Below are 27,229 nucleotides of genomic sequence, written 5' to 3' on the forward strand. Positions count from 1 at the left end.
GCTACCCCATCGGCCCCACAAAATTTAGCATCGGATCAGAGTCGTAACAATTTGTGGACTTCAGGGACAGGTTGAATTGTATACACACCGTTCCTCCATTGATGACGTAGTGTAACAAACCCATGAAGCATCTATGGTGGGCTGTGGAACCAAGATTGTACTTTTAATAACTAAACTGATTCATCACAAACAAAAACAGTCGCGTTTGGTTTGGTTAAAGCCGCTTCGACGAGAATTGTGGCTGTATTGTTGCATGTCAGCTGGATATGAGAGGAAGCTTGCAGTGATCTAGGTCTCAGATTAGTCTGTCTCATCCCCAACATTATTTTCCCTTCCGCTCGACCCTTTCTGTAGTGCTAAACTCTGATGATGGAAATCTAGATTTGCTCAGGTTTTTAATCTCTCATCTCACTGGGGCTACTTTTCAGTTTAAATGGAATTGTTTGTTTTTATCAAAATCAATAAGCGATATTTTAGTCTCATACGTCCACCCCCTATGGTGAAACCCATGAAAACGGCACTGTGACATGAAACGTGGAAGAGTGGCGGGTAGGACTAAGGGAAGCAACTCTGGCGTCTCAGATTACTGATACATCGCGGTCCCGACACGTTAACATGACGCAGAGTAATCTGTAACACCAGACTGACGAAACACTGTGCAATGACAGTTAACAGACGAAGCGAGATCCAAAATATCACTGACACAGTTATTGTTTTGGTGTGTTTTTTCTGTTTAACTTAGCAATATTCCAGCTATATAGCGGCGGTCTGTAAATAATAGAGTCTGGACCAGACAATCCAGTGATCAACAGAATGAGCATCGATCTACGCAACTGGGATACGATTACATGTGTCAACCAAGTCAGCGAGCCTGACCATCCGATCCCATTAGTCGCCTCTTATACGACAAACATGGGTTACTGAAGATCAAATTCTAACCCGGAGCTTCACGGGTACTATGCTTTTCAGAAACAATGTTGTCAACAATTTGTCAGACTGATAACAGTTATCAAAAGCTCTATGCATATCGGACAGTTAACAGACGGATCGAGGTTATAACCACTTGACACAAACTTAATCGACCTCCAGATTGGGGATGACATAGTGTTGATGGTGGCAGAAACCATATACGGTACATGGCAGATTTTTTCAAAGAAACGGTACGGTGACGTTACTCCGAGCTCCGAGCTCTCCAGTATCATAAAGCAGGGATACTATATAACGTAGATAATCCCTGTATGAAGTAATCATAACATTGTACCCATTATACCTCCCAGCTGCAATCTTCAAGGAAGGTCGTTAAAGGGCACATGCAACCAAAAAATCAACCGTAATTAAAACACAATTATCCCCTATTCATGACATATAATATACATTGCTGATTATGAAAAAAACCCATATAAACAAAATTATAAGCGTACAATCGCAAATCAAAAGTGCAATATTTTGTACTTGGGTTTACTTCCCTAGAAACGAAGCAGCCGAGATACCGAACCCAGTCCGAGCAGGTGGGTGTGCACTCAAGTGTAACGGCTGGTTCATTAGCAGATGCCCTCACGGCTCATTGTGTGTGTGTATATATAGAGATATTGGGTTTTGTAAATACATGCTCATTTTTTGTGTAAAACATTTTGCAATCAACAGACATCATAACATGTCATGTGTACAAGTATCACGCCTGCCTGTCTGGGTAATTACATAATGTGACAGAGACCGAACTCGGGCCATAAATCAATGCGTTTTGTTTATGGTGTATAGCCTGATAGGTGTTAAGTTCAAATTGCATGTGGTCAGTGATCGAAGTTGTGTATTGAATATTGTCATTAGCAGACAGGCAGGCAGGCAGACACATAGGTGTCAATAAAACAGACATTGAGTTTTGTCTGTGACAACGACAGCAAGACAGAGGTTCTTCTTGTGGGTACAGACACCAAACGAAAATCTATCTCTGAATCTTCGCTTCGTATTGGTGATTCATTAATACCATTTTCTGATGCAGTGAAAGATCTTGGTGTCTTTCTAGACTCTAATATGACAATGAACAACCATATACAACACACCTGTAGAATTTGCTTCTACCACCTGAGAAGTATTGGCCAGATTAGACATTTGTTGACTCAGGAAGCCACTGGCCAGTTAGTCAGGTCTCTGATTCTGTCCAGGATTGACTATGGCAACAGTTTGCTTATCAACATAAGGCAAGATCTACTCATGAAGCTTCAGAGAGTACAAAATGCCTCAGCTCGGCTAATTCATCGCTGCAAGAAAACATCCAATGTAACACCAATATTGATGAATCTCCACTGGCTCCCAGTACAAGCTAGAATCGAGTTCAAAGTGTTATCCCTGACCTACAGCTGTTACCATGATGTTGCACCAGGATATCTGAAAGAACTTCTCCAGAAATATACTTCATGCAAAAACCTGAGATCCAATGATCAACCATCCCCAGGACCAATCTCAAATCCTTCGGCCAGAGATCATTCTCATTCTGTGCTCCTTCTCTCTGGAACTGTCTTCCTTTTGATATCAAAACCTCCCCATCTTTAGCTGTCTTCAAGTCCAAACTTAAAACCCATCTCTTCTCCAAGTTCTATCCTTGATACCTGCGCTTTGAGCAACCGCAACGGATGGAAAATAGCGCAATATAAATGCACTTATTATTATTATTATTATATCTATATCACAGTTAGAAATTCTGTCAACGATAAATAATGACATTGCTTTTAAGTATCAAACTGAGAAAGTGACTCGGTAAGAAGAACGTGGTAAAATAGACAAATGAAATTATATAAACAGTTAAATCGGTAATCTACTGTCATAACATATAAAAAGCTCCCGCCTGTGAAATATCAACAAAACATTAAAAAAAATAGCTCACACCAAAACCTTCACCGAGTATTCACCAGACAACCCGCTTCCAAGCTGCGCGAACCTATTTCACTGCGCATGTGCTATGAGCGCAGCCCAGCTGTTGAAACCACTTTTCCCTCTTGACGCTTGGGGAAAATTAGTGAATCGTTTGAACTCCCATTTCGCGCGGTTTTTTTCATCGCGTTATTTTTCAACTTTATAAGTTGAATTTGCATTTTTGATGATTTGTTTCGGTAAGTCCATACCGAAAGGTATCAGAATCTGCAAAGTTGTGTTTTACGTTGCATGTGACCTTGTTTAATACTTCCTCTTTACGTGGAAGTCCATACCGAAAGGTATCAGAATCTGCAAAGTTGTGTTTTACGTTGCATGTGACCTTTTTTAATACTTCCTCTTTACGTGGCTTATTAAATACAAAACAATAGTTATACGTTTCATCATGACACTTGACCGTATATATTTCCTCACATACTTAGGCGCCGCAGAGAAGTGTCTCTCACTTGTTCCAGGATCCGCTTATTGTTGGATCGAATCCCAGAAGTGCCTCATTGTGACACTCACTCATTTGATTTCACCAACATCTGAAGCCAAATGTCTTGAAATGAACTTGCAGATATTTGCTCATGTCAGGATTTGTGTTACATAATTCTTTTACTTGCGATCTGGTAGAATCGGCGATGCCACCAAAAGAGATTGCGATCGGATTCTCTACTGGTAAAGAATAATCCATACTACCATTGTACCAGTAGAATGCAATCCGATCCTAAACAGCAAATGAAGATGTTTCGCTCCACATACAAACAACACTCATCTAAAGTCGGCATGTGTTAAGACCCGCGCCTCTTGTCACGTTCAACTGAAGCACCGTGATGGAACTCACATAATGTCCAACGTGGCGACATGCACTTGCTGACACGTGAGTTTTTGGGGCGGTGAGGTAGCCTTGTGGTTAAAGCGTTCGCTCGTCACACCGAAGACCCGAGCTCAATTCCCTACATCTCAACAATGTGTGTCCCCCGCCGTGGTATTGCTGGAATATTGCTAAAAGCGGCTTAAAACCATTGTTTGGGGATTTCTCGGGAAGGACATGGATCATGTACGGCGCTTCTATCAACGTAAATGTGGGTGTGAGGGGATGCATGTTGATATTTACACTGTTGTCATACTATACAGTGGTGACTCCTCGCGGACGCAGACCAAGCTACGAAAATGTGCTACAGTGTGATACTTTTGGGATGATCAGAAGTCTTGTCCTTTCCTTGATATCAATTGTTGCTTCTCTCTGATGTATTAGAGAGTGAGTATGGTTTAAGCCGCTTTTAGCAATATTCCAGCAGTATCACAGCGGGGGACACCAGAACTGGGCTTCACACAAGACTTCTGATTGTACCCATAATGGGGAATCGAACCTGGGTTTTCAGCATGACGAGCGGACGCTTTAACCACTAGGCTACCCCACCGCCCCTCTGATGTATAATCTGAAGGCAATGTAATTTCTGGAAAACCATGATCAGAAATCCCTGATGAAATGATTGTTGATGATGTTGATTGTCCTGGACCACAGTTTCAGGGTGGAAGAGAAGGCCGAAAGGTTTCAAATGGTGTGTCATGCAATTCCCTCGCATAATATAATTATTTGAGAAAAATGTATGGTTTGGCTGTTTCAACAATAGAGCTGGGCACGTCAAAGTGCATTTGACAGACGGTGTCTCGAAGTCTAAGTGTTGAATATCGACATCAGTCATTGTTCAGTGAGGATCCAACCTCAGCCATAAGGATCTATCAAGAACGGCAGCTGATGAGTATGAGATGTGGGCCCAACACTCATATTCTGCAATGGAAGCACCATGGGTAACCCGCAAGAAGCACCGTTAGACAACTATTTTCTTTGATGCTTGTTCTAATGGTAGAGTGAGTGACTTTAGTTTTACGGCGCTTTTAGCAATATTCTAGCAATATCACGGCAGGGGACACCAGAAACGGGCTTCACACACCGTGCTTATGTGAGGAATCGAACCCGGATCTTCGGCGTGACGAGCGGACGCTTTAACCACAAGGCTACCCCCGCCGCCCCTTCTAATGGTAATGGTAAGCCAAAACTGGTATGACAAAACTGAGACAACTTTAGAGCCTTCAAGAGCCGTATTATGTCCCATGATTATTTTCTTTTTATACATAATTGATTAATGAAATATTAAATGAGAAATTTTCAATAAGATCAATCCTTTCCTCAGTTCGTACCGTCGGTAGTTTTTACCTTTTTGCGAGTTTGTGTAAGTACGAGTGTTTGTGTCCAGAAATTTTCTCCCTTTGAAATTGAGGACACACCTGTCCGATAGATGGCGTCGATTACCTGCGCGCCTGACACCTGAGTCAGTCGGTGACTTCAAAATCCAACATGGCGTCGCTCCGTTCTGGCGTCTCTGGCTATACTGGATATAGTGAATCGCAGTCGCAATGGACAGCGCACACGTTGATGTCGCAGTCGATGCTGCCGGCACCAACAGCAGAGGACAGATTAAATGACTTTAAAAAGTTCTGTTACAACCCCGACGATGGGACGGTGATGGGATTCACAGCCGTCCACTGGGGTAGGTGATAAAAACGGAAATGTTTGTAAAACTTTTCAAAATGAAATCCGAGGATTTTATGTGAACGCTTAATCATTTTAAATAATATATAAGATATTTAATAACTCTGGATGGTCGTTTTATTCAAATTTGCATCAAGCTCACCTGTGTACAGGTAAATACAGGTAAACTACAATCACTTCCGGTTTGGATGTTATGATCATGAAGAGGGAATTTCTGGAATTCAACATACTATGGTATCATTTGAACCATCCTAGTCCCACTTACAGTTTCGAAAAAAACACATACTTCACTACATATCATTACTTTCATATTCAATTAGCAATTGACTGTCAACTTGTATCTGAACATTACTGTCTTTAACAAAAATGAGTCAATTAATCCAAAGAGTGCTGTTGACTTCCTACATCAATAAATGGCATGCCTTTGACTACTCAAGTGTCCAAAGGGTTCAAGATTACAGTTTGTTACCAACTCAATTTGCTGATGTTTTTTGCTGTGTTTGATCTTTAATGTTTTGGAGTTTTGTAAATAAAATGCAATAGACATAAAATTATGATTTTTTTCTACTCTGGTATGGAACTCTTGAATAAACAAATGCTTAAAGGGCCACTGATCCAGAGCAATTTCCATGGACTGGTTGTTGCTTTTGTTATTGTTTTTCTCCCGTGAGTACCCGGATGATACACACACATGCCCTGAGTGCGACCTAGGGTATGTTGTCTGTCTCATTACACTTCACGGCAAAAAAAAAATGATTCTGTTGAATGCCACAACAAATAAATAAAAACAAAATGCAAATATTAATATTAAAACAGACTAAAGTTATAGCAACAATATCGGGCTATTACCTTGTTGGGGGAATGTATCCATCAATATCCACATAAAGGAATGAGATGCTATTCATCTGCAGCTGACAAAGTACCCTGTTCCATGTCATGTGTCTTTTAACAGTCTAATATGCAAAAAAGTGATCAATCGTTTCAGGTTTTTCACATAAGTGAATAGTCCCATTGGTTACCCAAGAAAGCACACCTGGCAGCTAGTTGCATGATGTCTGCCATTCTTTAAAAAAGTAATTTAGTTAGCCAATAATGAGCTATCAATCAATGTATTGGCGGTTAATCCTTTGAAGGAAGGACGTTTTTTTACAAAGAAACTTTACGACAGGGTGTATTCAGTATAGATGAGTGAATCTACATACATAAACACTACCTTTTGACAAATCCGCTGTGAAGGGTAAAAGCAATTAATCAATCAGCATGTTATCGGTTAATCCTTTGATCGATGTTTGTTTTGTAACTCAGCTGATAATTCCTCTTGCTACACTTTCATTCGCATATTACATAAGATGTAATACATTTACCACATCAGACCTCAATATATAATGATGAGTATTTACTCCAGCCACAAGAAATGCCGAATGGGAACCTTTGTCGGGTAATCTGAGTGGTGTTATCACTAATTATACCTGTTATGAATTCATTAACTGACCATCAAGACAATGATGACAAATAACATTTGTAGGTTTACCACCAAACAAGGGTTACAGCAAGAGAGTAGTAATCGTTGTATTGCATGCAAGTTATAATGCCTGAAAAAAAAACTTATGGACAGACACTGTTTTGAGGATACGAAGGAAACTTCATTGTTACATAAGAAATATACATAAGCATTTGCTGTGTACTTAGTTAAAAACTGTATATACCTATGTACCTAAGTAAAATTTCAGATTTATTTTGCAATGGCAAAGTGGGGTTGTTTAGTTTATGGATTCAAATATATCAAATGTGTGTTTTTGATATCATAGCATACGTAATAGACATCATATTTTTACATGATTAAATATTGAGGTAAAAACACAGAAATAGGATCAAATTGGATCAGTCACTATACCATCCAAACATTTGAAAATCTGAAAAAGCCTACACTGCTGGGATACTTTATTACAATCAGACAAGAACTACGGGGGATATTTTCAAATAACGGCATCTGATGGGCATCCACCCTTCCTAATGTCCCACTGATTAGGTTGAAGAAATCCTGCCAGGGTGGACAGTAGCCCAGTCCCCCTGTCTGTCACGGTCAAGGGAGCAGAGGCTGACCAGTTTGCAGCTAGGTTTCGTAATTAGACTGTTGGCTGGAAACAATAATTGCTCTGGATCAGTGTCCCTTTAAGATGTTTTACCATGATAGACTTTAGTTATGTGCTGAGCCAAACCCAACCTGAATCTATCCAAATGTACATAAGCAATTTATCTAGCCTCATGTCAGAATGTCGAGTTTTGATTGGTTCGCCTGACTCTGATAAAATACCATGTACACCCATCACGATCCGCGAGCACGGAGTACAAAAGTCATATTATCCCGCCACGCCTCGGTGACCACGCAAAGCAAAAAGAGCGTGCATCGCCAAGCCTTTTGTAACGTGCGCTGCATTGAGGTCAATCGATCAGCTGTTGTCAACATGGCAGCAAGGAAACGTTTTGCCACATCTCACATAAATAAAAACAAGTCAATTCGATGCTTATTGTTTTCTTTTGATTTAGTAAAAACATTCGGCTAGATAAATGCGTTATCACATCGTGTCTCGGGAAATACGTCGTTTTATCAGTCCCTCCTAAGGTTGTATTCCCCAAGCCGGAGGCAACCTTATTCGGGACTGATAAAACCCTGTATTTCCCTCGACACAATGTGATAACTTATGTTCACAGTGAATGAATTTACTGAATTTGGAGGACACATCTTGTCTGCTTTCTCAAAATTTAGTATAGGATGTTCCATTTCATGATTGTATTATGGTTTTATACGAAGACAGATGAAAGGATATTCAGTTGCCAGTCATTCCAGTATGGTAAACCATGGCATGGATGATTAAAGACATACCATGGATTGATTGATTGTTGTTTAATGCCGCACTCAACAATATTCCAACTGTATGGCGACAGTCTGTAAATAATCGAGTCTGGACCAGACAATCCAGTGATCAACAGAATGAGCATCGACCTACGGAATTGGGATATGATGGCATTTGTCAACCAAGTCAGCGAGCCTGACCACTCGATCCCGTTAGTCGCCTCTTACGGCAAGCATGGGTTGCTAAAGACCAGATCTTAACCTGGATGCTAAAGACATACTAAGTAATGTATTTGATTACCTCACACCCATGTTTGTACACCCATTGCACGCGATCATGCTGACAAAGTCCCTACCATCTGTTTCAGTGTTCCGTTTCCTCTACTATCTGGCCTTCTATGTCGCCCTGGGACTATTCTTTGCTGCAAACATGGGCATCTTCTTCGTCATCCTTGACTGGAACTTCCCAACGATGCAGGGAGTAGACAGCCTCCTGAAGGTTCCAGGTAATTGGCCTATTTCATTATATTGTAAATCGTCACCCACTGATTTTGCCGGTTTCAGAAAATGCAACAATAAAAAGTTTCCGGCAAGAACAGTGGCCCAGTAATCATAAATTACTGCACAAAGTTATGTCCCTTGGATGTGCCAGTATCCAATGAAATCAGGTTTAAATCCAAGTTCCAACCTAGTTATGATGCTTGGTTTGTCAGCACTGTGATTGTGGGTGTCTGCAGAGTGAATCCCTCATCAACATGCGTCCATAACAGCACTAAAACACTGTTCAATGTTCAACCTGATCGATGAATCCAGAAAGAACAGTTCTCCCTTAGTCCTGTTAATCTTTTGTGTGTAATTCCGACTGTAACTGGGTATCAGTTGATCTCAGTGGCCATTGAGTGTGGAGAGTGATATGATTAATTTGAACAGATGTGTCTATTTGTGGGCCATCCTATCATGGTTATTTCTATGTGTGCTCACCTTATGGCACCCTGTCAACAACATGGCTGCAGGTATTTTTCAAGAAGTGATGAGTTTGCTACAACATACATAAGGATGTCTACCTGCCATACTGATTTACAAACATAGTTTACTTCATCATGATGAGATTTTTTGTTCTGATTAGGGACTGTTCATAATCATAACGTACGTGTGTGTGTGTGTGTGTGTGCGTGTGCGTGCGTATGCGATGCGTGTGTGTGTGTTTGTGTTTGTTTTTTATGATGATTTTAAGTGGGTGTCACCCAACTTCTTTTTGAGAGCTAGGGGGCATCAATTTTGTACATACATACTTGGGGGTAGGGGGGTCAGCAATTTTGCACATACAAATATGTTTAAAATTATTCTTAGAAACTATCGGGGGGGGTCATTGATTTTGTACATGACATGCAGGGGGGGCACTTATTTTGTACATAAATTTTAGGGGGGTGTCTTTCACATTGGACATGCTTCCCCCCATAAAAATCATCATCACGCCCCCTAGCCATAAATTATGAACGGTCCCTTAGATACATTTCTTCTTCGAAACCTGAAGAATGTTTACTGTGCTATTGTCGGCATTGATTCACATTGATTGCAAAGATCACAACTTCCAAATCCTGGTTGCAGTGAAATGATGCTTGTACATTTAACATGTTTACTTTTGTATGACTATAACCCACACATCTTTTATCTTGACTGCTTTTATACAAGATTCACCTGACATAACATGTGGCAAGTTTGTCAGGTCTTGATGTAGAGCTTTGAGTAAAAGATGTTTGGTTTACATTTCACTGTATCTGTGGTTCATGATGACAGATGACACATGTACTTTCATCAGCAGATTTTCTGCAATTTTACTCATTTACTGTTTAACTAATAAAACTGGCTCCTTTGATCATCTGCTTAATGTTTTGGGTTTTTTGGTTGTTTTTTTTCAATTTGCTTTATTGGCTGTTGAATACTTGAACTTAAAAACTGTACAACACTATGAGATATCTTGGTACACAAGCTGTGGTGGATTCGAGATACCCATGATCACCTCAATGAACACTCACTGTGCAAAGATGGCATTGGTAATGGTCCTTCAAGGATAGTCAAATGTCCTGTAAAATTGATAATATTTACCAGCTATCATATTTGCAAAATGTCCCCATTACTGAAGAGGCCTTGATCATCTGCTTAATGTTGATTTGAAAAGATAACTTCAGACATTATAAAAATATGATTTATAACATAATTATGTGGTAATTAAAATGTTAAAATATTGGCAAAACAATGATTTATTACATCTATATTTGACTGTGTTGCACAAATTCATTATTTGCATGTTAACTAACTTTGTTAATTGTGGAATCAGTATTTTATGTGATTGTTTGCAGGTTTGGGTTTCCGTCCCATGCCTGACTCCATGTCAACGGTGATTCGGTTCGTGAAGGGAGATGCCTCCACATACACCCAGTACCTCGACCATTTAGAAGCATACTTGAGATGTGAGGCAGTCATCTTGAAATTGGCATTTTCTAATTCCAATATTCAGGTTTTGAAAACGTACCAAGCTTAAAGATCGGTTTATTTCTATGAAGTTGCCTTTGGAGTATTTTGATCATTTAAAAAGATAGAAACACTGTACAAGCAAACAATTGCCCATTTGCCTTCCGGATACTTAACATGGAGTTTATGCCATAAATACAATCAGCACCAGAAGAGCCAACAAGAGGTTTAAAAACACACAGTTTACTTTGACCAATTATGTACATATTGTCTGCTGTTCTTATGTTCAGGTTCAGAATTTTTGTCTAAATTCTACAAGATATTTGAGAATGTAATTCAAGAGAAATGATGTGCAACATAACATACAAAGTTTGTTTCTCCGATATTATAAGTGTTTTGTTTGATATCTTGTTGTTTTGTGTGTCAGATTATGAGAACGAGAACCAACAGGGAGAAAATTATAAGGACTGCAGCGAGATCCGAGAGAGGCGGACGACTGAACTTGACAAAGTTTGTCGCTTTGACATCCTGCAGCTTGGTGCCGACTGTGTGAAGCAACAGAACTTCGGGTTTGATGACGGACAACCTTGTATACTGCTCAAACTGAACAAGGTAATGGGCAGTTCATCACCATAGCGAAACATATGTCTTGCCATGTCAGGAAAAGTCGTCGTTTATATCAGTTCAGAAAACTAGTACACATACTGCAGTTATGAAATTTATACCCCAGTGTCCTTGGGCCCTTTGCAGCATGTGAATACAGTTTTGAGAAATTGTGCGAAGAAAATGTTTTGCATGTTCGGTGTAGTATGCTTGTGTATAATAGCCTGTTTGGAGTAAAAATAATTAACTACCCTTGTAATTAGGTGGTACTTGATTAATTCTGATGTGTACATACTACTGGATGCTCTTGGCTTCCTCATGATACTGTGTCATTTTCTGTATGAGGTTTGAGGTTCGGGAGAGTCAAGCATGGCTTTTCCCCAATCAAATTTGACTCTAACAATTTTCAAAACTCTGATTTCAGATTTTTAATTGGGAACCAGAGGAGTTCACCAATGGAACAGTCCCTGATCAGATCCGAGGCACGTGGAGTCAGTGGTCAGTCACGGTGATGTGTGATGGAGAGGTATGTGTGTCACGGACATTAACTTAACCTGGTATCAGCAGACAGACACTTACAATGTGAAACTAAAACAGATCTATTACTGTGATATGGTACATCTTGGTGTGAAGATCTGTGGACACCTGGGGCAGTGGGCAGCTTAGTGGTTAAAGCATTCGCTTGTCAAGCCGAAGACCCGGGTTCGATTCCCCACATGGGTACAATGAGTAAAGCCCATTTCTGGTGTCCCCCTTTCATCCATTATAGTGAGCTGGGTTTCCTTTGAGCATTATTGCAGCTTCATCAGACCAGGTTTGTTTATCAGGGCTAATCTGGGATCGAACCCACACGCGATGGGTCACGGCATACACGGCTCAGGTATTCAGCACATAGCAGCCTCTTACACTACTGGGCCACTGGAACCTGTGAAGATCCGGGTTAGAATTGGTCTTCAGCAACCCATGCTTGTCGTAAGAGGCAACTAACGGGATCAGGTGGTCAGGCTCGCTGACTTGGTTGACACAAGGCATTGTATCCCAATTGCATAGATCAATGCTCATGCTGTTGATCTGTGGATTGTCTTGTCAAGAATTGATTATATACCAGGCCACCACCATATTGCTGGAATATTGCTAAAAGCAGCATAAAACCATGCTCATTCACTCACTGTGGAGACCTCCATGACATTTCTTGTGATTGTATACGGAAGATAATATTTCCACTGAGGAAGTGAGTGCTTTCATCTGCAAGAGAAAACATTGTATTGATGGACCATTTTCCTGTAATCCTTTATTTCTAGAAATTCCTGTTACAACTTCTACAATGCTATAAAAGTAGAGACATACAAAATCACTGTTCCATAAACAAAATTACTTTCAATACCTCATCGGATTTAGTATTCACTGACAGTAGTTGCAGTTATGTGTTATAGCCAAATATAACACGGAAACATTAATCACTGCTTCAGACATTTTCAAGAAATAAAGGCAAATGCTACACTGAAACATTGTTTGCAAACTTTCTCAGTGGAAAGCACTCACTTCCGTTGTAGGTCACCTGCTATATTCAATCACAGGGGGTGTACATGATTGCACTTGAATTTCCCATTTTTGTCTTCCCTACACTCACTCTACAGGTACAATTACGAGTTTTTTTAAATTATAGCGACCTTGCACATGATTGCCTTCTAATGCAAATCTATGGCATGGTTGTCAGATTTTTGTAAAACACTTGAGTTTTAGTACAGGAAATTAACCATAAATGAACTATAAAAAATATTTGCTGTCTTTAATATATGTTGTGAAGGGTAATGTCATCAAAATGTAAAAATATCATTATCAGAGATGAAGTTTAGAAAAGAGCAGGATATAACAGGGATACTGTCCCCAGACAAATTAGCTGGTTAAGCACATGCTGACCACTCAAGTTTAACATCACTAACAGGTGAGCTTCTGTACCTATGTTTTCATTTCAAGCAAACAGAACATTTTCAGTGAGCATAGAAATTATGGTTGTAGTTACTGTTGCATGTTACAAATTATAGGATGAGGCTTCTGTGGAAATACATAAGTTATATTTAAACTTGTCTTATCTCAGTCAGTGTATGTCATCCTGCTTCCATTCAGGTATTGTCTAATCCTAAAACAAGTTTCCAGTTTACAAAAATACCTCACCACAATACATCCCCTGTCATTGCCATAGTCACCGCCATAAACAATGGGTGTGACATGATCACATGACGTCTAAGAGCAAATGTACCCCTCAGTGGGTATGTGAGTCCCATCAATTTCAAGGAATGTTTCATACTACATGGTTTTAATCACAGAAGATATGTTCTTTAATTGTTTGGCTAAACTGGAGCATAATCACCAACCACTGAAGGGATGGTGTTAATCTAGCTAGCGTCCATACAAGATGCAAAAGTACTGTAAGTCCCTGGTATGGTGATCTACCTTCAGTTGCTGGCAATCATTAGCCTGTTTTTATATTGTATTGCTCTCCATAGGGAGATCCCTTTTCAGTTAGCATAGAGCTGGTGTATCTGTGATGTGGGATAGTTGGGTGGGTGATAGGCGCAGGGGCGGATTCAGCTTTTTGAGAAAGGGGGGATGCACACTATTGAGAAAAGGAGGGGTGCACACTTCATTTTCACCCGAGTTTCAATGGTCATTTAACAAACTTTCAGCTCAAAAGGAGGGGTGCGCACCCCTGCACATGCACGCACGCACGCGCGCACGCACACACACACACACACGCACACACACACACACGCACTGGATCCGCCTATGAGGCGTGAGATATCGCTCACAATCGGAGCTCAGTAATCAATCAATAACAGATTGTAATTATGAAGCCCACCACAAAACTCATGTGGCCAATTACGTGACACAATCATAATGAAATGCAGTACAAATGAAACCGGCACTGACTAATATGACGATTGAGGATACTTTCTGTTGAGACAGTATGATGTTTACATGGCAGTGTTACGAGTCGGGGATTTAACAAACATAACAACAAGAAACCTACTTTCTAAAATTTAATTTGATGTTTCTATTTTTATGAATATCACTTAGTCTCCCGATAATCACTGATGCCACATTTTTTGTTTCAGAACCCTGTGGATCGGGAAAGCATGGGACCTTTGACCTATCACCCTCCAAATGGCTTCCACTTTAAGTACTTCCCGTTCCGGAACCAGCAGGGATATCGGTCCCCACTCATGTTCGTGCGGTTTGAGGAACCGCGCCCTGGTGTGTTACTTATGATCACATGCAAAGCCTGGGCAAAAAACATCTATCACAATCGTAATGAGATGGTGGGCCAGGTGCATTTTGAGCTGCTTGTAGACTGAGAACATTGCATCATGGTGATTTTAATCATTTAGAGTTATCTACCCTTGGTTTTAAATGCTGAAGGCCCATCAGTGGCTTGGTGTTCAGCAACATTGATTTTCTGTGGACAGAAATTAAAAGTGAATTGTTCTTAATCTTCAGAAAGTGCTTTGGATTAAGTTTAGGGATGGATTTTGGTAGATTTCTTTGTCAAAAGAATTCATGATGAGCTTTCATAAAACTATTTTGACAGTTTTAGTGGGGAGTATTCCGGCTTGTTCAGACATCCCATTTGTTTAGATCTGTTTTCATCACCAGTCATTTATGAACCAAATATTCATTGTAGATAGTAATGAATGTGACCAACTAAACTGTCCTATCAAAACATATACCCATCCGTCTAAACCCACAAAATTGATTAATAACATTGTACAGTTATTTTTTTACATGAAGCGGAATTTACAGAAGAGCAAAAACAATACCTTCTGTGTGCTTTGTGAATATTGAGTCTACTTTCATGGTTATTTTAAAATAATTCATTCATAATTATGATAATTGAGAAGTTAAGATTTGCCTCATTATCATGATTAAGACAGATTAATAATAATCATGATAATCAGGCTTGTCTACTCGTGTGGATTAGTTTTGTACATGTGATGATCCATTTGTGTACAAATTGGTAGTTGTGGCAGGAATCTATAATTCTGATTAAGATAATACTTCACCTTTTAATTTACGATTGTTGTTATAATAATCAGAATGTCATATTCCTGTGACGATAGAAACAGTGCTTGTAGTCACCAGACATCCATACAGCCTCCATGGTTACCATGGTTACAGCCACTGTGTTGCTAATATCATGGGATAAGATACTGTTACCGTCTGTATCACTGTGGAAATAGTGTGTCACCAGATAAGACCCAGATCACTTAAGTGTATAATTTCACTCTATACTGGGGGCGGTGGGGTGATACGGGTGGATCCAGGATTTTGGTTAGGGGGAAATGCTCCTCAGGGAAAAAAACTTTTTGGGGGAGAAGAGGTGTGCACACACACATCTCTTTCTGGATAAGCCTCTGTGTGACCTAGTGGTCAGAGCGTGCCCTTGTCACACCTAAAACCAGGGTTTGAATCCCCACAATGGCACAATGTGTGGAGCCTATTTCTGGTGTTCCTTGTCGTGATACTGCTTGAATAAATCGAAAGGGGTGTAAAACTACTCGCTCTCTAGTCCCTACAGTGAGTCCCGTTACTGCAGGTGTTTTTGATATGGTGCCATTTACAAGCAACAGCTTGTATTAAACTTGCTCTAATCCCCTGACTCTTCCTTGCTTTACAAAATAAGTCTGCTGTAAATATTTGAAAAATGGTAGTTATTGTTTGTTTTAAATGGCCATGATAATCTCTGGGGGGAAAAAGTGGACATGTTAAAGTGGTACTAATATGGTCAGTTCCTATGCAGTTCTGGTATAGCAAGTGGCAGTGGTAGCCTAGTGGTTAACACGGTTGCTCATTGCACCGAAGACTCAGGTTTCGATTACCAACATTGGTGCAATGTGTGAAGCCCCTGATACCCCTGCCACTATCTTGCTGGAATATTTCTAAAAATTGGGATAAAACCCATCTCACTCACTCACTCACTGGTAGAGCTACTTAAGTGGTGATCGTCTTTATAACATTTGCTGTGTTTGAGCATCAAGTGGCACATGGTTGTGAAAACACTGAGGAGGTGAAAGGATTGTCTGGAGGAGGATTCTCCTAGTCTGTGGGTAGAGGGACTTATTTGATGAGTATATTCAATCAAATCACTGCATCAGTTGATGTTACTGTAAAATGCAGCATGTTCAAGATAACCACTTAGGGTCAAACAAGTGTTGAAACTAGTTCTGTGTTCTTGAAGCTGCTGTTATCTTTGTGGTCTTGTAATGTTAGGATTGTTAAAATTCATTTCTTGCTTTTCATAACTAACAAAAACCTAAATGTCTGCCCGAAATATTGTAATGACTTTAAAGTTTTTACCAGTTCAGCATGTTTTGGCAGTCTGATTTTTGTACAACTTGCCATACCCTACATTGTGTGATATCCGCCCAGAAGTGTCCTGATTTATAAAATACTACAGAAAAAGAATCATCCCTCCACTCAGTTTTGAAAAATGTCAAGGAAAAAAGACATACTTGCAAGATTTGCGAATTGTGTAGTCTACATTGTGAGATTCATTGAATTCCATTCCTTGCAATGTCTTCTAACAAGTGCCTTAAAAGTTGCCTGGTGCGTTTAAGGCCAACTTAAATGAAATGAAACTCTGTTTTGAATTTTATTGCCTTTATTACAATCAATGTTTAAGTCTTTTTTAAAAAGAATTTGCTTATATAGATTTTGAATGTTCTAGGGGTTGACATTTTCAGAAATTACAAAAATTGCCAATGTCTTGCTGTTGTAATGTTATAAATTATATCATAATCAGCAAGTGTATTATCTGAAAACAATTATGGCAGGCTTTCAAATGAACAAACAATGTTCCTGCATTTGCTTAAACAATAATTAAATAATGCATAATTGTTAATGTAATAATACTTTACTCATAATCTGAATATTAACTAGGAGGTTGAGTTAGACTTGATTTTAAGTGAATGATCTATACATATTCTGAATGTTTTTTTAATATAAAATATATTCCACTGGTTTGTCAGGTGCTGACTCTGTGATATTCATGCTCCTGTCCTTTCGCTTGAATATTGCCGAGTCAGGTGTTGGTCAACAAACAAACAATACGTACTAGTAGCTGTGGAAGTATGTTTTAGACTTGTTTCATGACAGTTGTGAAGATAGCTATGTTTCTTCATCATTCGTACATGCCCTTGTTATTACTGCTTGTAATTCGTATATTTTTCATACTATAACTCACTGTATATACAACTGTACCAATCATGAATGTGTGTATATATGCAATTAGCTCTAGGAGTTACCATTCCAATCACAGCAGAAATAAACATATTTGTAAATATTTTATATACATTTAATAATAAACATTTTGTATCAAATTAGTGTTTCTTTTGTGATTTTTTCATTAAGATTTTGAGTGTATGAAACTAAACCAAACCTTCGTCAGGAAAAAATGGTTCAGGCACAATTCTACCACAGTGCCTTGCTGACCAAGTTGAGCTTTTCTTTGCTGTACAGTAGTGTTGGGAATCAGAAACCAAATCCACTATCGATTATTGGAGGATTGTGGTGAACGATTATCGATTATAATCGAAATATATACATTTTCAATGTAATCACCAATTTTAAGGGTTTTTCCCCAGTTTTTTTCTAATTAATTATTTTTATAACTAATGCTGTCATGCTATGAAATGCACTCATGCAAGAAAGACGCTGGAATTGTAATTATTTACGCTGTTGAGCGCATGTTTGTTCATGAATATTCGTCAGATTTGATTGTTACCGGGTAGTTTAATTTATTCAAGGGTGTTTTACAAGGACAACAAACTTCCGATTAATCGAAAATATGTTTTTTTACAATGGATAATCATTTTTAATCCTTTCGATCGATTCTCGATTATTTTCGATCATCGGAACATCACTACTGTACAGGGTTGTGTCCCTTTGGTGTGCCAGGAATTCTTGATCCAAAGTCTCACTCACTCACTCACGCTAGCTTTGACAGTACTACAAGACTTGCGGTTTACCTCCAATATCAAGCTGAATATTGTATGATGGTTCAAATCTGAGTTAAACCTGGTGAAGTGGCTGTGGATATAGCATGGCAGGGCTTCTGCTCTCCGGGCATACACTGTATCCACTAGACCACACGCAGTCTTCCACAATTAGAGTGAGTGAGTGTTTAGTTTTATGCCACACTCAGCAATATTCCAGCTGTATGGCAGCGGTCTGAGTCTGGACCAGACAAACCAGTGATTGATATACCACCAATGGTCCAAGCTGTCTGGGTACGATAAGATGTCATCAACAGATCTCACCCAGCCTAACCACCCCTTAGCCTCAGGAACAGCCCTAGGTTTCTGGGAGCCAATTCACAACCGAATCTGACCAAATAAGACTTGTCCATTTTAACCCTGGTCTCACATCATAAGTCCAATACCATAAAATCACAACTACCATGGTTCTCCGCTATATTGTGCTCCTTACTCCTTATTTTAGGTTGATTATGCTTCTCATGTTGGATGTTATTAGAGTTAAGTTAATTATACTTTGAACAAAAGTGATTTTAAAGCTTCACACTGTCAGCTTTGTGGCATTTTCACCTTTGTCTGCCCTTTCATTAATTTCAAAATGAATATGGTTCCAACCTCTGACGGGTATTCTACTTTATTTATGAATTGGAATAACCACATGTTGCAATAGTTAAATTAAAACAATATTCAAAGCTAAATTAGAATAAACTCATTAACTCATTTTGTGAGGAAAGAATTTGTCACTTATGGTAGAACTATCCTACCTTGAACTTTGCTCCATGCCTCAGGATGTCTGGTGCCAGGAATCGGAGTGCAGTCTTGAATCGCCCCTGAACATAGTGTGCGAAATGGCCACTGGCCCACTAGCCCGTGGCTAGTAAAAATCCAGTCGGGCCAGTAAAACTCCACAGTCACTGGCCCCCTTAATTTCCATGGGGTCATTTTTTTAATATACTAGTATCACTCTCTCTGACTTGTTAATTAAGTTATAATACACTTTTAAATCATGCAAGATTATGGCCTGGTAAATAATGGCATTTTACCTTATCGCAATCTTCAGCATAGTTTCTTGATTCAAATTTCGGGCTAGTGAATTATTTTGTGGTCAAGTAACTTTCAGGCATAGCTAGCCCGACTGGCTAGCAAAATTTGGAAACACTGCCTGAACATACCAGGATCGGAAACTGATGGATTCGTATCCTTGTTGGTTGGTTGGTTGGTTGGTTGGTTGTTTGTGGGTACTCTTCAACAACAGGGCTGTTCCCACTTTCATTGTAGGGATGTGGAAACACCACCTAGGTGCACTCAAACCATTATTAATGTGTTTCACAACTGGGAGGACACCGTTGTTCAAAGCCGTACTCCGCAATATTCCAGCTTTATGGCGGTGGTCTGTAAATAATCGAGTCTGGACAGTGATCAACAGAATGAGCATCGATCTACGCAGTTGGGATACGATGACATGTGTCAACCAAGTCAGCGAGCCTGACCACCGGATCCCGTTCAGTCTAAGTAAACTTAGGCTCAATATTGTTCGTTACCTCAGTATAGCATTGTAACGAATAATACTGAGCCTAAGTTTACTTAGACTGGGATCCCGTTAGTCGTCTCTTAAGACCGTGAAGCATGGGTTGCCGAAGACCAATTCTAACCCGGATCTTCACGGGTTACTTGTAGTCTGTCTCACAGTCCCTGAACCACATTAATTTCCCTACTGCCAAGACCTCTCTGCTGTGCTAAAGCCCCAAATAAAGCAAGTCTAGATTTCCTCAGGTTCTGAATCTCTGGTCTCCCTAGGGCTCCTTTTCAATATAAATGGGCTTGTTTGTTACTATCAAATTATATATATTCAGAGACAAAGCCTTAGTCTAGGGTTACTTGCCTTGGTATCAATTTGGCCATGCTCTCCTGTGATACATCGGGATTTCCGTCCGCATTTAAGTTGATGGCGATAACTGACACACCCACACAAAGTGAATGAGTATGATTTTACGCCGCTTTTTCATTAATTTTATTTTTTTAGTCAATATTAAAAATAATGCCGCAGGGGTACACCAAAAATGGGCACCAAACATTGGAGCCATACATGGAATTGAGCCTTGGTCATCTTCACCGCCCCCCTAACACAAAGTGATGTACCCATCCTTCCCTCAAAATTTGCACCAGCACCAAACAAATACCTTGGTAGTATTCCTGTTTTTCTACTGATTGTTTTCATTGTCCATGCATGTATTGTGACGTACAAAGTGTGATAACGTTTTGGAAACACGAGGATAAGAGGATTATCAGAAAACCAGGGATTTTACGATGGTTGCGAGGCGGGGTGGATTGTCTCCCCTTGACCAGTACGTCTTTTCACATTTTAGAGTGACTATTTGTTGAGGTCACCGATATCATCACGAAATAAGATCATGAAAAATCGTGAAATAGATTTACAGCTCCTTTATTGAAAAGTGTGTACTTCAACCAGCAAAATGCTTGCTGTGTTCAAAAGGCAAAAAGCTTTTGGATGAATATTTCATCCTCGGTAATATTTTTTATGGATACAAATTTCATAAATAAATGTTATGTTAATATACCGTTTTTTCCAAAAGTAGTAGTAATATTTTTTATGGATACAAATTTCATAAATAAATGTTATGTTAATATACCGTTTTTTCCAAAAGTAGTAGTAGTAGTAGGAGGAGGAGGAGGGGAGGAGGGGAAGCAGCAGCATCTGTAGAAGTCGTAATAGAGTTGTGACTGAGTTAGTGAGTCAGAATGTGAGTGAGTTTAGTTTTACGCCGCACTCAGCAATATTCCAGCTATATGGCGGCGGTCTGTACATAATCGAGTTTGGACAGACAATCCAGTGATCAACAGCATGAGCATCGATCTGCGCAATTGGGAACCGATGACATGTGTCAAACAAGTCAGCGAGCCTGACCACCCGATCCAGTTAGTCGCCCCTTACGACAAGCATGGGTTACTGAAAATCAATATTCTTACCCGGATCTTCACGGGTCGAGTCAGAATGTAGCGTAGAGACGGCGGTGTTTGCGGCGATGGTGTTAGGGACAGAGATTAGCTGATTACTGATTACATCAGTTATAAGCACATACATCATCCAAAATGGTTCCCCCGTGCACATCATGGAAAACATGTTTTATCTTTTGAAACATACCGAACTGCAATTAACAACTGACAGACAGGTTCAATCACAAATACCATCGATAGTGACTTGTAGTATATGAATGTTGACTGAAGATTTATGAGGTGGATTCACGATGAAACGGTAATTTCTACTCGAAGCTTGAGGTGTCGGGATCGAGCCCACCTTTGACCGGGTGTAAAAACCTTGGATTCAACTTCGCGTGCAGACTCTTTCCGTGTTGTCACAACCCCTAGTGTTCAGTACACAAGCCTGTGCACTTAAAAGAACCCACAAATCCGTTGGTATATGACCAGATGGTGGCCACATGAATACGTGCAAACACCTACTTGCAACGTGCAGTAAACGTGGACGAAATACTGTGACTATGTATACCCAGTCCACCCAGCTGTGAATGGGTACCTCGTAAGGATGGGAAAGCCACATTAACTCGGTGCAGCAAGAGTTGTATGATCCCCAGGGAGATGATATTGATAATACATTGTGCCGTTTGAGACTGGCATCCAATGATCGAGGGAGAAACAAAGCGCCTTTGAGCAGGTGATCTGTATATTGGTGATATTGTTTAGCAGTATATTGTAAGGGACTTAGTTTTTATCTGGATATTACCCGACTCAAAGCATCCATCGCGAAAATAATAGCGTCTTTTCTGACCATATCCTACACAAACAATGTTTCTTTCTTTTTGCTGTGTTAGGATATACATGTAATTAAGCCCCTGGGACTAAGTGGAAATAGTAACGTGCAAGTATGTGAGCAGGTAGAGACAGAATAATGTCTTTTTGAAATGTATTTGATACTTTTGAAATGAAAAATATTTAATATACATGTACTGTATTTCATATATGGTGTGTGAGAAAAAAAACAGAACTAATGCAGGTGGTTTTGTTGACACCTACAAGTGAGGTGCTGAAACACCATGAGTTTTCGTGCAGGTCCAAGGGACGCAACTCTTCACAGACTGATAAGACGCGCGTGCTTCGAAGACTAACATGTAGACACTGAAATAAAGTCATCCTATTTGAAACATATATATCTTAACAAAACATAAAGTGAAAAATAGAATAAAAGCCAAACTAAATCTTCGTCAGGGCAGTTAATGGAAGACCTAGGGCTTCTGCAAATGATAATGCCCTCAAAAATAGCATTACCCTTATATTATTCAACCATTCTAGACTTGAATTGCACTCCTTCCTGAAGGTACGCCCACGGGTCAGCATGACATACAAAGTTTGAAACGTACCTCCTAACAGTGTTACATGTAATTGGTTTGTATTCACAGGCGAATACGCACTCACTCACGTATGCACAGTGCACACAGTCCCTAAACAATATTCAGATGTTTAGCATAGTTGTGATATGCAATTGAGATGTAACATGGGACAAGGTTTGGGCTATATATATAGCACTTGTGTCTGTATTGTGACAGATCGGAAATAAACGACATGTTTATGCCTATCATAAATGTCAATCAGTAACACGATCGATAATTAACACCGGCCGTGACCCATGACCCCAATATTGACCTGCCTCGCCACGGTTCAGTCTACATGGTTACACAACCCTCACGATAGCAGTAATAAATGGTCAACACGCAATGTTATATAATCAGACACAAACCCGTTCTGTTGTCTCTGTGGTGTTATTTGTGGAGATCAAGCTATGTAGTGTGTGCTGATGACCCGATTAATGCAACCGAGGAATTGGTAACCCTAAAATAAGCGAGTATAGGTTTTCCTCGGGTTCTCAAGCCATCGATGTTCCTTTTCAATTTAAATGGCGTTTTCCGTTTCTATTAAAATTAAGTAGCGTTTGCCGTAACGCAAAAGCCCTATGAATTAAGCAAGTATAGATTTTCCTCAGGTTCTGAGCTCACCAGGGTCCCTTTTCAATTTAAATGGCGTTTTTTAAATCAAAAATACATTTTCTTTCAGAGAATACGCGTTTGTAGCAATGTTTGTTCTTCAATGGTTGTTGTGGCATCTTAAAGTTCACATGAAACGTAAAACACAACTTTGCAGATTCTGATACCTTTCGGTGTGGACTTACCGAAACAAATCATCAAAAATGCAAATTCAACTTATAACTTATACCGGCGGCGGTACAACAATAGAGGTGTTGATAATTTGGGACTATATGACATGTAAATGACTTGAAATTGGACAGGTATACTATTTACTTACGAACTTAAAACACTCAAGCAGAGGGTTGTATCAGCACACCACCTCCTACTGTACACAAGGCAGCATGCATCTACAAACAATGATAATAAGAGTTTTTGATTCCATATATGTTTCTATATTTATTGATATTATCGGAATGATATTGATTAGATTTTTAAAGTTGTGGGTATGCATGTTATTTTCTTCTCTTTTCTCGTTTTAATGCACGTTGTAATAAACACGTTGTAATTCCAAGTTGTAATACAAGCTTTAAAACACGTAATCACGTGGTGGCGCGTGGTCCTGTGCTCAAAGCTCAAAGCTCAGGTCACAAAACGGTGAAGTTAAGCAGCGTCGAGCTCGGAGAGTCCTTGGATGGGTGACCGTGTTTGGCAGCTTGACTCCTGAGAGTTTCTAGGACTTGAGTCCTGCCCCACAACGAAGCACATGTGACACACGTGGTTTCACCTTAGGTCTCACCCAGCAGGAAAATGGGTACCCGGTGGAAAAAGTTATATGATTATAACCTTCTAGCGCCTAACAGGCAGTTTGGGCTATCCGGGGTAATAATGTGCTGTGCCTTGATTGTTAGCGCTATGAGCATACCTAGTGTGGAGTTTGGCGCTATATAAATGGACACATTATTATTTTTATTATTATTATAAACACACAACAAATACAAAGTCGCTCTCCAAAATTGACCCCAAAACAAAGGTGTAAAAGTATACTATTTTCCTTGTGCCTGTGTTTGTATGTCAGATCAAACGATTGTTTGACATATTATACCGAATTACGTAATTTCGCATCACAGTGCTCAGTGTGTCTTGGGGCCATTTGCGGACATCAAATGGACAGGTATTGTCTAAACGTAAGTACACATTTGACAGCCATTGACCATGGCCTTGAGGTATCCAGGTTCAGTTGTCACGGACTTGAGAGTCGAAGAATACAACTGCATCCAAACCTGTTTCGCATACTTGTATGAAAAGGAATAGAATTAATTTTAAGCATATTTGTGTCTAACTGTAACGCATGAAGTTTAACAACAACAACAACAAAAAAAAAATCACTCCAAGACTTCACAGTGCTACTTTCAGTTATATGTGACCATATTATTCCACCGGACTGTCTAAATGTATGTATATACACGGATATTGTCTTCATGTAATAATAATGTCAGGATCCATTGTGCTAGCTGCTATGACATTGTCTTACAATAATGATCTCAATGATATTGTAATCTGAAACAAAGTTTTGGACAAAACCAAATTGTACACGTTTGTAATAAACATTACCATATATATTTATGATTCAATTTTTGGTTTTATTTGATATTTTATTGCTGACTCCTTGTTACAGGTGGGGACAAGGAGCCAGAGAATTCATTGCCCTCTTGGAGAACACACACACACACACACACACACACACACCAAATATAATGAAGGATTCAGAGTTTTTATAAGATACAACTGTCACACACATGCATACTAAATGTACACTCAGTATAAACATGCAATACAAAAGATTCACATGAATAGTGATAATAAGCTGCTGGTGACAATACACACCTGCATATCAAGTAAAGCTTAGATACAATGTTTCACTTTTATTCACACTTGACCAACAAATATGACAAATATACCAACCATTATAATATAACATTATAAAAGATATATCGAAATAATACGGATTATATAAATCGGATAATGATATGCATTTTTAGAATTTTATACTACACTAACTACAGGTACTAAAACTGATCATCATTATTATACATCGAAATAATACGGAAAGTATATTTTTCAAATCGGATGATGATATGCATTTTTTTATTTTTATACTACAAATACAAAAACTGATAATAATTATTATCAAGGTTTCTAAGATGCCTAGCGGTTAGAACAATCGAAAAAAACCCAAACATTATCAGACATTATAGCTAAAATACATGGAATTATCATGAAACGGCCCTCCTGTTATCAGAAATTTGCGGTCCGCTGCAAATGATATTGGACTGCTCAACCTTAACGACGGGCCACTATCAGTTCTGTTGTCAAGTGACGTCATAGTTCGACATTAGTGGCTTTCGACTGGCAGATATTCTGGGTCAAACAAGTCAAAGCAACCCGAATTCCCCGCTTTAAATAGCGGTAATATTGGCTTTCTTGTTGGTGCTAACCTTAACAATTGCACTATTAAGACTGTTGATGGACCAAAACCGAACACTGTCATAGCTTGACATGTTGCAGGCTATGGTCTTGTCAAAGGCCAAGGTCGAATATCGTCACTTTCTGTTGTGACGTCACTTGAATTGTTCGATGACGTAATTGCATTCGGGCAGTCAAGCCCGTCAAAAGTTGATTTGGGTAAACTTACAGTCAAATTCCTTCATTGTTTCCTTTTTCTTTTCAACACAAATTCCATGTATTTTAGCAATAATAACGGTAATCCTATTTTTGAGGGCATTATCATTTGCAGAAGCCCTCGGTCTTTATCAACTGCCCTCCTTCGTCGGGCAGTTAATTGAAGACCTCTGGCTTCTGCAAATGATAATGCCCTCAAAAATAGCATTACCCTTATAATAAAGGTATAGTTTTTTGATGACGTAACAATTGAATGACGTTATCCCGTCACTGCGCCATTCTAGTGTGCCCCCTCGTAATCGAACCATTTTACATTACGTCACAATGTAAGCGACGTCACGATGCATGTCAGTTGTCATCGCCTCGTACGGCCTCCTACAGTAAACTACTCCGTTGCATCACGCAGCTAACATCACTGGTGGACACATTACGTTTATGTTTTACGACGGTTAAAATGTGTCAATTCGACTCACAAATTTTCAGCGACACGGTTACGTTCGCAATGTTTACATCCCACAATGCAATCGTGGAATGTCGCTTGACTACTCAGCTTCGTCTGAATGTACTGATCTAAACGTACGTTGGTAGTAGAAATGCGACGTTCATATTGCCCCATATGGTTTACGTTAATGACAGATGTAATTAAAATAATTCAGAGAAGATATTTAATCCGAGCGTAAACCATCATCAAACAGCGCGCCAGTTAGCCCTGTGCGAGGATTCTTCATTTAGGTCACCGACACCGTCGTTTGTTTTCTACCTTAAATTAATCGTAATTATCCTTAGAAAGTATTATATTTGGCATCTTAGAAAAGAAATGCAGTTCGCTCTACCACCATGTATAGTGTAGCGAACTGTATTTCTTAACTCATTTCTGACGTTTATTTTCCCTTTGACCTGTATCGCTCTAATTCTATCTTCACACAACAATTACAATCAATTACGTATTAGGGCGCGATGTTTGGTAATATTTCTTTATACTGTCCGAAACGGTGCGATTGGCTGAGGAGGGTAAACGAAGGACGGAGTCAACGCGCACCTAATTGAAATATGCTAATATTGCCTAAGGCCGGTGTCACGTGACCGTGACGACAACCAGAAGAAAAGTAGCGACTGGTATCGCCTT

The 27,229-nt window shown here is 39.5% G+C and overlaps 1 protein-coding gene across 1 annotated transcript; it reads left to right on the top strand.

Annotated features, from left to right (window-relative positions):
- The first annotated feature begins 5,244 nt into the window (after positions 1-5,244).
- On the top strand, positions 5,245-17,776 carry LOC124266780 (sodium/potassium-transporting ATPase subunit beta-1-like). Its single transcript, XM_046701580.1, has 6 exons — positions 5,245-5,465; positions 8,690-8,827; positions 10,682-10,792; positions 11,221-11,405; positions 11,821-11,922; positions 14,513-17,776. Exons 1-6 carry the CDS (start codon positions 5,273-5,275, stop codon positions 14,750-14,752), a joined length of 969 nt encoding a protein of 322 aa, XP_046557536.1. The 5' UTR covers positions 5,245-5,272; the 3' UTR covers positions 14,753-17,776.
- Positions 17,777-27,229: the final 9,453 nt, after the last annotated feature.

The sequence above is a fragment of the Haliotis rubra genome, unplaced genomic scaffold (assembly GCF_003918875.1).
Source record: "Haliotis rubra isolate DU_JTF1 unplaced genomic scaffold, ASM391887v1 Scf128, whole genome shotgun sequence".
NCBI classification, from domain to species: domain Eukaryota; kingdom Metazoa; phylum Mollusca; class Gastropoda; order Lepetellida; family Haliotidae; genus Haliotis; species Haliotis rubra.

Coding starts and splice junctions, on each gene's coding strand:
- LOC124266780 (XM_046701580.1), top strand. CDS start 5,273: ATGGCGTCGCTCCGTTCTGGCGTCTCTGGCTATACTGGATATAGTGAA. Junction 8,828..10,681: donor CAGCCTCCTGAAGGTTCCAG/GTAATTGGCCTA, acceptor GATTGTTTGCAG/GTTTGGGTTTCCGTCCCATG. Junction 11,923..14,512: donor CGGTGATGTGTGATGGAGAG/GTATGTGTGTCA, acceptor TTTTTGTTTCAG/AACCCTGTGGATCGGGAAAG.